Source organism: Anarhichas minor, unplaced genomic scaffold (genome assembly GCF_050575085.1).
Source record: "Anarhichas minor isolate MPS153535 unplaced genomic scaffold, ASM5057508v1 ptg000033l, whole genome shotgun sequence".
Lineage (NCBI taxonomy): Eukaryota > Metazoa > Chordata > Actinopteri > Perciformes > Anarhichadidae > Anarhichas > Anarhichas minor.
In genome coordinates this window covers 8,096,828-8,107,806 of record NW_027466479.1, presented here as the reverse complement: position 1 = coordinate 8,107,806, position 10,979 = coordinate 8,096,828, and the positions used below count along the sequence as shown (strand labels likewise).

The 10,979-nt window shown below is 42.7% G+C and overlaps 1 protein-coding gene across 1 annotated transcript; it reads left to right on the top strand.

The window, feature by feature from the left end:
• Positions 1 to 6,703: 6,703 nt before the first annotated feature.
• On the top strand, positions 6,704 to 10,447 carry LOC142965194 (uncharacterized). Its single transcript, XM_076105994.1, has 15 exons — positions 6,704 to 6,758; positions 6,982 to 7,109; positions 7,188 to 7,328; positions 7,402 to 7,470; positions 7,558 to 7,728; positions 7,802 to 7,898; positions 7,982 to 8,190; positions 8,357 to 8,716; positions 8,805 to 8,919; positions 9,003 to 9,208; positions 9,310 to 9,427; positions 9,511 to 9,683; positions 9,793 to 9,872; positions 9,956 to 10,074; positions 10,159 to 10,447. Exons 1-15 carry the CDS (start codon positions 6,704 to 6,706, stop codon positions 10,308 to 10,310), a joined length of 2,193 nt encoding a protein of 730 aa, XP_075962109.1. The 3' UTR covers positions 10,311 to 10,447.
• The last annotated feature ends 532 nt before the right edge of the window (positions 10,448 to 10,979 follow it).

Genomic DNA, 10,979 nt, shown 5'->3' with positions numbered 1-10,979 from the left:
GAGGTAATTTTGTCCTGTATACCCCTTGACTACTAGATGGCGGTAGAGTACTAACATAAAACATGACATTTATCCTTAACCATGCACTGCTGCACACAGCGAAACGCATCTGCATATAAAAAGCTGGTTTTGTGGGAAATACATGACTGTGGTGCTGCTTGGAGGAGAGTTATATATTTTATTGTGTGAAGCACTACGATGGTTTGTATGAAAAGTACTACACAAATAATGAGCAACAACATGAAATACAGCATATTAGTGGCGAGTGCAAGAGAGTGTTATTGATATGATTTGCCAACAGCAGCTGTTTGCATCGTAAACATCATGTCACAATCACAGCCTACAATCAATAAAAAGTAATATCATTAAAGGATGCTTGTTAGAACAGAGCCTCACAAGCCACAACACAAACTGAAGGGCAGAAAGTTTGATCATCTTAAACAACTACAACTTATGAAAATAAAAGGAACAGTTTTATTTGTCGAGTCCGAATACACTGGTGTTTCCTACGACAAGCCTCCCCCCACGACCAGGAGGCACAGAATGAGAAAATGAGAAAGGCCAACTGACACAGATGTGTGTTTTATTTGTCTTCAAGACACGAATAGACAGAGAGAAGAAAATGAAACTGTAGTCTACTTAAACTTTCACTAACAGATTTTGAGTAGCTTTAGTTACTTTGCTACATGATACAAACTAGTATGCTGCCCTATAAAAGGTAGAAAAGTGGAAACTACAGAAGCGTAAATGGGTTAGATTTCAAGCTGACATTATAGAGCAGTTGTAATACCTTGAATTAATGCCATGTAGGCGGAATATTTTACCATAGAACCTACATTAAAAAAATGCAGATGCCGCACGTATGACTGATGATAATCGATCCTTTTCTGATCTCACCCCTTTTGATTTGAACAACTTGTATCCTACATATTAAACTATATGAGAGTGTTAGAATGTGGTGCGATTAAGGAGAGACAGGGGCCCTCAAGAGTCCACCCATATTGGACCACCACCCATGACGGAATGCTCCAGTAGTTGTATCCAAGTAGGTTCTGTCCGAGTAGCCTATACTGTCAGTATCTGTATTGAAATCAATATAATGAATGAATGTAAAATGTAATACATTGAAGCATGTGATGTAAAGGTTGACATCTAATTGTTTGAGTTCCCCTTTGAGTCAAAAGCTGAGATGGCAGTTACTGCTACTCCGCTAAGTTAGTTAGCTTTTGAGTTTAGCTGGTTTCTACATCATAAGTGTTTTAAGATATTTCCTCCTTTACTTGTGTGGAATAGTTGTAACCTGGTCTCTCCACATGGTGTACGAATGACGTGCCACTTTCACAAGTAATTTGGCAAAAAAAAGAATCTTTTTTTATTTTCTATTACAGATAAAAGCAAATCTTTTGTGTTGGACAGTTTAGCTCAGGCTAGCTGCGGCTATCACCACCTGCTAGCTTGAATCTTTCGCTCTTGCTGTCTAGGCTGTCTAGCTGGCGTTTAGCTCTTTTTATAGTTAGGTCTACTCCAAAATTCAAAAGTGTTTTTCACAGATTATCCGCATTGACCCGTCAATCAAAACTATGCTGTAACTTCAGCAGAGAGAGAGAAGTTTAAGTATACACAGACTTTAAACTTAATCAGGTCTGCCTGATAACTTTGGAACAGGGAGGAGGGAGACACTGCAGAGACTTGCATAAACATGCGTTGTTCACATTCCCAACATTCAGACACCCACTACACCCACTTCTCCACCCCCCAGATTTTTGTTTTGGACGTGGGATCCTGTGATGCTCTGCCAGTGGCACCCGGGCCGCCGAGCGCTGCTCAAATATTTGAGCTCAGACAAGGCCAAGTTGACTTAGCTCGGCGCTCCCACAGCTTTGATGGGATGGCTGCGCCGAGCGCGGGCTTTCGGGCGGGCGGCACTGAGCGCCTCTTGTGCTTCTAGTGGGTTTTTTCAAAAACAAGACAGACTTGGCCGAGGGGCAGACGGCCACATGAGAGAGGACCGCGAGACGGACAGACACTGGATCGGGACTTCTGCCGTACCGAGTTGTTGACTGGCAGAGATCAAAGTGGTCTGGTTGGTAGGTTTGGTGGGTGGCAGAGAAGGTGGCTTACCTCAAGGTAAATAAGGAATAGTTTAGCCTCCATTTACAAAAAACTGTGGTGCTAATTTACATCCTAGAGTGATTATGTCTTTTTCCCGTTATACACTGAACATTGCGGATGAATACCGAGACGAGCAGAATACACAGAGGCTGTTTTAACACACTTATTTTACCTTACAGATAATTCTGTGCAGTACGTAGAGGAGGCTTCTCACCCCCAATCCTGGCTTCTCTCCACTGGCTCCCTGTTCGTTTTAGAATTGATTTGAAGATTTTACTGATCACTTTTAAAGCACGTATGGGTCTGGTCGCAACATACAGTATATAGAGGAAATGTTGACCCCCTTATGAGCCAGCTCGCAGCCTTAGATCCTCAGGTGGGGCCCTTCTGTCTGTCCCAAAGTCGAGGCTGAAAACTAAAGGTGACTATAGAGATGAGATGAGGCTCGCAGATTCAGCAATCTCTTTTAAATCACTTCTTAAAACACATTTTTACAGACTGGCTTTTATGTGATGTCGTCGCTTTACCGCTTCATTTTTATTTGTTGATTTTTATTTTCTGTTTCATAACTTGTACTGTTTTATCCGGGTTTAACTCTTACTTTAGTGGTCGCGCTGTGTTGGGCCTCACTGTTGAGCTTTCTGTTGTTTGTGTTGCCTTGCTTTTGCTACTTTGTCTGTCAAAGCACTTTGTAAACTCTGTTTTTTAAGGTGCTATATAAATAAAGTTATTATTATTATTATTATAGTGTCATAGCGACACAGTGTGTTGTAGTTTAAAAGTCCACTCAATGTGCACTAGTTCAAACTAGTTCAACAGACTGAGAACACGCCCACGTTTTGATATCAGCAGGGGGATACACGGTAGTTTTTTTCAATACGTAACGCTATTCCTAAAAGCTGTGCCTCGGGCAAATCTGCCGCTTTTTGTTCTTTGTCGCAACTTTGTCAATTATTTTTCACGTCAGAAGAGTGTTGAGTCACATTTTCCGAGTTAGTTAAAGTCCCTAAAAGTGAGTCTTTTTTGTCTCTTGCCTCTTACACAGCACATCAAAGGATTCGGTTTCATTATGGCATGGTATGATGCATGCTGAGGTGACAGGACCCCCTTTCCTGCGTCAACATTTGTGGATAATTTCCATTTCAAGATGAGAGACAAATCAGGGTTTAATAAATTAATATTTGAAGATGAACATTTTCTCCCACTTGGCTTTTTAGATCTCAGCGGAATGAAAAGTGAAAAATCAGGCAAACACATTTGACAGAGTGACAGAGTGGATCTGAAGGCCTGTAATAAAATGACAAAGCAGACAGCAATGATAATAGACTGTGTGTGATGCAGAACCTCCTGAACAATAAGAAGACGGAGAGGCTAAGCGGGCACAGCAGAGAGAATGCAATCCCATGAATACCTATAAAAGGGTTTGATTTTCTCAGAAGACAAAATCCATCTCGCTCCGAGCGTAGGTTAAATAGGAGACGTTTGCAGTCCAAGGAAATTCCCATGGTAGACTAGAGCCCCGTTGTTTCCATGAGAAAGAGGAAACCGGGCCTACACAGATACAGCGGAGCGCTGCAGCCCACGGGCCCCGTGTGAGCTGGAGGTCGTCCAACCGAGACGAGTTCTGACAATGAGAGATCTGCCGAATGATCAGCACACATACGACTACCCATGGAGCAAAGGGAACGCTTCCCTCCTATTCGTTCCTCCTTTGTTTTTAGTGATCTTGAAAAAAAGGCATTAACTTGTGCCCCTCGCTGGTTTTCACAATGCTCTCACTACATTGATAAGCATCCAAAATCCTTGACTTCCTCTTGAATTATAATATATATCTATAAGTTGTGGAGAGATTGCATGATATAAACTCCAGTGATCTGTAGATATGTGTATTTCTTCTATTTTGTCATATGCCATTTCAAATCCAACGACTATCTTTCATCATTCTACTCTGGCCGTTAAGTTAACAAGGATTTTCTGTCGCCTCAAACCATCTGAACCTACGGGATTACTCATTTAAAAATGTCAATATAGCTGAATACATAGCACAGCACATATATGCTGTCTTTGACCTGGATTTATGCTGATTTTGTCAGACGACGTTGCAACCATTACATCATGATTTTATCAGGCAGGCTGATTGTGTTGGTCGTGATGCTCAGCTTTTTGTTGTTTGTCGACTAAAAAGCGGGCTAGATGTAGTCGTTTTTAGGTTTAGTTGCTTCACTATGGGCAGAGGGCTTCTAAAACAATGCGGAAACGCTAGTGTAGACGAGTACCACCCACAAAAACAGCGTTATAAAATACGCTGCATTGTAGATGTCGTCTCAGTAATGTCTCAGCTGCATAACACTGACGCTTCTAGCAACGTAGATATTCAAAAAACAATCAGCATACAAGCATTATGGCATTGTAAGAACCACCTTGAATATGTATCTTTCTGCTGAAGGGTGCACTTCAGGGCATTTTGACTGACTTATTCGATTAATTTAGGGCAATTTCCCCCAAGACATACTACAGTGGATGAACCGCTTTCACAGAATCGTCGGCACTTGATATGTCAACGCCAGCTACTGACAGACTCAGCAGAAGGATTCATTTCTCCTTTTAAACTTTGACTGACATCAACAAATTCCATTAATTGTCCACCGCAATTAGATTTTCATAAAACCTCACTACTCACCACTCAAACCAATACCTGATTACTCACCTTCCCATAACACAGCCCACATGAACACCCACACGCATAACCATGCGTGCACACACACAATGCTTTGTCCAGTTCCATGTCAGTTAATGTGTAATTATAGGGAGCTTCATTTGCATTTTTAATTAAGCAGTGCATAATGGGGTTACAAGGGCAAGATATTAGTGTGGTATTTAATGGTGTGGAGGCAATCAGAGAGTACTGTTAATTACAGATACACAGTCTGATTGTTTTCTGCGACCCTAATGAATCTTCTACGACGATCAATGGCTTTGATCTGATGGACGTGCACCAATGAACCCACCAGACCATGCAGGTCTTCTGGTGCGTCTGATAGTGGACTCTAGGGTGGGAGACTAGAGAACAAACAAACATTGTCGGCACGTATATATTGAGGTTGTGGTTCATTCAGGTCAACAGGGGAATCCCGTTCCTTCAGTGGAGTTTGCAGAATGCACAACACTGCCAACACCATCTGTGTCAAACTCAAACCTAAACACTGAAAAGAGGAGAAACAGTCCAACCAGAGGTTATGTACACAGTATTGTGACCCTGCAAGACAAGATGGATACATTTGCAGTCACATTAGAGAGCAGCAGTAGCTTCACGGTGGATCCACAGCTGTCGAGTGGATGAGAGAACAGAGCCCTGTTCATCTCTCTGGGTTCACAGTATTTGTCGACCAGTTTGGTTCTAGCACTCCACTTCATAGTTGAGCTCTGGACCTCTGATGTCTCATGATCCCGCATGAGGATCTCGAATGTGTCATAGAAGCCCTTCAAAGTAACGCCCTATAAAACACATGCAGCCTAGTCATTCACCTCCATGTTCAACTCAACCGAAGGACACAAGAAGTCCAATGAGTCACCTCACCTCGTCATAGTATTGCAGCCACAGGTGACAAATATTTCCCAGAAGGCGATGCCAAACATACCGTTTGGACAACTGCATCCCAGTCATCCTTTTTAGTCCCAGTGTGACAGGCCACATCACTCACAGACACCGATGAAGAAATCATAAGTAAACATCTGAAACTATTCCAGGAGTGAAATGAAAATAAATGTAAAGAGGAAGAAAAAAAAGTAAACCAGCTTACCTCCATGTAGTTTTCCTCAAAGGTAATTTCTCTGGGAGACCAGGGGAGAGAGGGAGAACACGTCTTGTTCAGAGCATCGCTGTCCTTTCCTTCATGTGTTGCAATAAGGTTGACGTTAAATGAGAAGACCTGAAAAAGACCAACACAAGCTTTAGTGAACCACTTGCTCGGTGTATATTCTGGCCAAACTGGCATCAAGCGGCTGCTTTCTCCTGCACCAGTTTTTACAAGTCGGTTCATTCACCAACCAATCAGAGGCCTTCAGTCTTTACAGCCACATGTGTATCTCGTTAGCAATCAAGCTCACTTTCAATCAGTTGCAGGTGATGAGGTTGGATTTGCCTTTCAGCCTTAATGGGTGAGGACACTTATAAAAGCTGTTGCAGCAGACAGCAGACACATAGTGCCACCCCGGCCAGAATATACACAAAGCAAGTGGTTCACCTTAGCACGTGTTGGTTGGCAGGTGTAGTTTTCTAGCAGCTAGCTTTAAACTCTGCCAACACATCCATTGCGATGGCTTTTGGGTTCTGCCTTGGGTAAGTATTTTTTTGTGGCAACATACAGTCTATTAACCTTTATTTGTGCATGCAGGAGACACGTGCTTTTGTCTTGCAGTGTTTCCTTACTCCTGTCTGTGTGGTCCACTGCAACATGTTCTGGCATCCCTGAAGGTAACTGAAATATTTGGCTCGTTGAGCCACAATAACTAATGGAACCTCCATATTTTGACCGTCACTTTGTTTGTGCACACAGGAGCTCTTCATATGGAGTGTCGTGATCGTTACTTCATGATAGCCGTTGATCTCTCCTTCACTGGGGACGAACCTCTCTTTGAGGCCGTTGGTAAGTCCTGCACAGCTTCATCATGCTGGGCCATCACTGTCTGAAATGGGATAACATGTGCTGTGAGGGAATTAAGCATTTTAGGAGTTGCATCCGAACTTACTCCACATGCATCTATGAAATCAGTTATAGTCTCTAGTTAGAAATCCATCCTTTCTATACTTCAATAAGAACAGGTTTGGACATATTAAGCTGCCTTACTCATGTAATATTTGTCTTCCAGATGGGACGGGTGTGTACGCCATCACTAGGTGGTATGCAGCTCAGTGTGGCTACAGCGTCAGACTTCTCCCTCTACTGGGCCACGTGGAGCTCCGAGCCTCTTACTTCAGCTGTCACACTGACAACAAGGTGCGTACAACTTGTACATGAAACAGTTTTCTTTACTGTTACTGTACAGACAAGGTGTTTTCTACTCTGCTCTTTCAGGATGATGAGGTCTTCTTGTTTAACTTCAACCTGGCTGTGACACGTGAAGGACGGGAGGACAGCTATGCCCTGAACAAGACCTGTTCTCCCTCTCTCCCCTGGTCTCCCAGAGAAATTACCTGTGAGGAAAACTACATGGAGGTAAGCTACTTTACTTTTTCTTTTTTCCTCATTTAATAGTTTCAGATGTTTACTAATTATGACTTCTTCCCAGGTGTCTGTGAGGAGTGAAGTCGCCTGTCCTGCTCGGACAGTAGAGGATGACTGGAGTGCTCTTAAACCTGTATGTTTAAAAATGCAGACTAAATGTCTCATTCTGTGCAGTGAAGTGTCACCTTGTTTGTTTTTAAGACTTTAAATCCCTTCCCAGGCACATAGCTCCACCACCTCAGACTGGCAGGTGACGTTTCAGAGAAATGAGGAGCAGTTGCCGCCCATGGCCCTCTCTGATGCTCGCAAGAAGGGCTACGCGTTTGGCTTGACCGATGGCAGGCTGGTGTTTCGTACTCCGTACGGGCAACCTGAATCATTCAGCACTGAGGTAAACCACTGATGCATGAATCTGTCTTGTGAAGTTGAGTTCAAGCAGGTTTTTAATGAGTCTCTCTCTCCAGATGAATGGCGTTCCAGTAGAGGAGGTCCATGCAACTCTGTTCTCCAGACAAAGCTGGGTTGTCCTCATGGTCGACCTGGTGACTGCTTGCTCCATGTGTCAGTATTACAATATTTTCTGCTGTGGCTTATTCTCCCCTTGATGGATGAGCAAAGCTATAATATAAGTGTAACGTCCACAGATGAAGGATCGTATGATGACAGCGGCTACATGGTGTGGCAAACTCCTGAGGTGCCGTACCGGAGTCTTCACGGAACACAACTCAACATTGGTCTCAATGGTGAACTTGTGGCTCAGCCAGTTGCAGAGGACAGACACTTTGTTGTGGGGAACATTAACGCCACAGTCCAGATAAGCGTCCCCTTAACTGCTGAAGGAGGATACAGGAAGGTCAGAAGACACTTAGGAGTAGATGTTGTAATGGTCAGATGTCATCATAGTGGACATAATACAGAACATTAAACTCTATATAACAATCTAACTTGAAACTATAAGCATCGGAATTGTTGGGCATGTTTTACCTGGTCTTTAAGTATTTTCCCTGTGTCTGTTTCAGAGCTTCGTGCGTGGCGATCTCTTTGAGATTTATGTGTTTCATCTCTACTTGGAGCAAATCCTGGCGGACGAGGATCGCGTAGAAACCAGAGTACGATTCCAAAGGACTCTGTCCACTCCCCTGCTGCCACACCCCGTTTTCACTGAAAACCAAACGGTTGCTGACGAACTGTCATTCACGGTCTACCTTGGAGACGTCCCCGAAGACATGGAGTTGGTTGCCGTTCATTTGAATGGAGACGAATTTACAGTTCAATTTATGAACACGAGAAGCCACAATATCACTAAAGTGGTTCACCCCAACAACACTCTTGGTTACATTCTAAAGGTGCCTTTTGATGACCCTGTTGTCCTGCTGCAGGTAAAGGTTCTTTTGACAGAAGAGTGACTTTAAAGTCTTGCAACTGTCATTTGAGTGCAAGACATCACTTAATTTTTTTTCCTCCTAGTTCTCTGACGATGCAGTTCTTCACTATGAGCTGAACATCAACTACACACTGACAATCCTGCCTGAAAACAAGCCTTTTTACCACCTGACATCAGTCATGGCATTCATTGATGCCTGTAAGTCTCTAACCTTTTATTTTTAGACTTTGCCAATCCTACTTGTGAATGAAGAAAAGTAATCGTTGTTTTGTGTTTGACAGCTCCTCCAGCCTTTGATGCCGTCTGTTCCAAATCTGGCATCAGCTTCAGTCGGGACCACCGGCCGTATGACTCACTCTGGGAGATCAGTATCGGCTCAGATCTGCTGACACCAGAGCTGGCGGCCAAACACGGCTACATCATGAGTAACGATAGCCAGAGTCTGCAGCTAATGGTGCCGCTCTTCTCTCACGGCTACAAGTACAACGTGAGTTCAGACTCATTAAACGCATCTTCTTGTGTCCTTTAGTTGACTTAAACATGGCGATGAATGACTAAGCATGTGCTTTTTTTTTTTTTTTTTTATAGGGAGTTAGTTTGAAGGGCTTCTATGGCACCTTCAAGATCCTCATGCGGGATCATCAGACATCAGAGGTCGAGAGCTCAACCATCAAGAGTTGTCCGTTCTCTACTAATGAACTCATTTGTAAGGACATCCTGTTACTTACTTTGAGAGCAGGTGGGGGTCTCTGTATAGCTGATAAAAATCTCAAACACCTCTTTCTCTAGTGTGTTCGACTCTAGGGAGGTTGACTGTGGTGGCCGACATGTCTCTGGCCATCCCAAGCGGAGGACTTCCTGCAAGATTCAACCTGGTCGACAAATTCTGTGGCGCCAGAGAGAAGAACGGCACCAGGGCTCTGTTCTCTTTTCCAATCAACACTTGTGGAACCACCATCGAGGTACTGCTGCTACAGATTTAAAACCAACGTTGCTATTGGACCAAACGGATGACAAATCTAAATGTCATGACGTGTCTCCATTTGCATCTTTCGCCTTTTTTCTTTTTAGCTCAGCATGGGAAATGTGACTTATCAAAATGAGATTTTCTATAGCGGGAGCAGTCGGGTACACACTGACGCTGTTGAGAGGTATGTGTTGCAATAGTGTTAAATTGTAAAGAAATGCTGTACAGCACAAGAAGAGGGGTATTTAATTGTTTTTTTCCTTACAGGGTGATGGTACAGTGCACATATCCTCTGGCTAGTCTGCATCGCCTCTTCACAACGTTTCGGTTTGAGGCTGACACAGCTGGTATCGGCAGCATCATCCACACTGCACGGCCCATATCAGGTACAGTAGTTTGTTCACTTGTCGGGAAATGACAGTTATCACTCATTTTGGATTTGGCTCATTTCTCATCTTTCTGTGCTGTAGATATGCAGAGTCTCTCCATAGAGCCCACTGCAGCGCTTCAAACCACACCTGCTAGTCCAGCTGTCTCACGCATGCATGCTGACCACCCCTCTACTCGCTACATCAAAGTTCCTAGTTTTGACAAACTTGCCAGTGTGTTGAAGAGAAAGTGAGGACTTTTTATCATTTAAAACCTCTATTACCGAGCTATGGTGTCACTTTGTTAAAAATGTTTGTCTTTACCTCTCCACAGGAGCACAAGGATCCAAGGAAAGTAAATCCTGCCCTAATTTGAAGGAAGTGTAATTTTTAAATGGAAAATTTTTAATTTAATAAAGCTGTTTTTCTTAAATTATTTGTGTTAAATACTTGTCCAACTTCTACAGACATGCATTTAGACACAGGAAGTTGTCAAACACCAATATGTAAATTGACAAGCTGCGAGGGTTGTAAGGAGTATTAGATTTGGGTGACAGATTAAAGCTGGCTAGTGAGGTAGACCTGTTACTATATATATATATATATATATATATATATATATATATATATATATATATATATATATATATATATATATATATATATATATATATATATATATATTTATTTTTTAAGAAACAAAGTTATGCTTTGTCATAGGGGAAATAAAGCACTACTTAACCAAATTATCACATCGCTAAAGTAACCAAAAGCCCTGCAGAAATTATTACTCTGGAGTAGTTGAACATGGCGTCACCTTAAGGGTCGGCAACAACTCAAACTAATAACCTCACGGAAGCATTTTCAATGCAGGAAACGTCCCTTAGTGAAGTATTTCTACTGGTACTTGTCACCATCTGAAT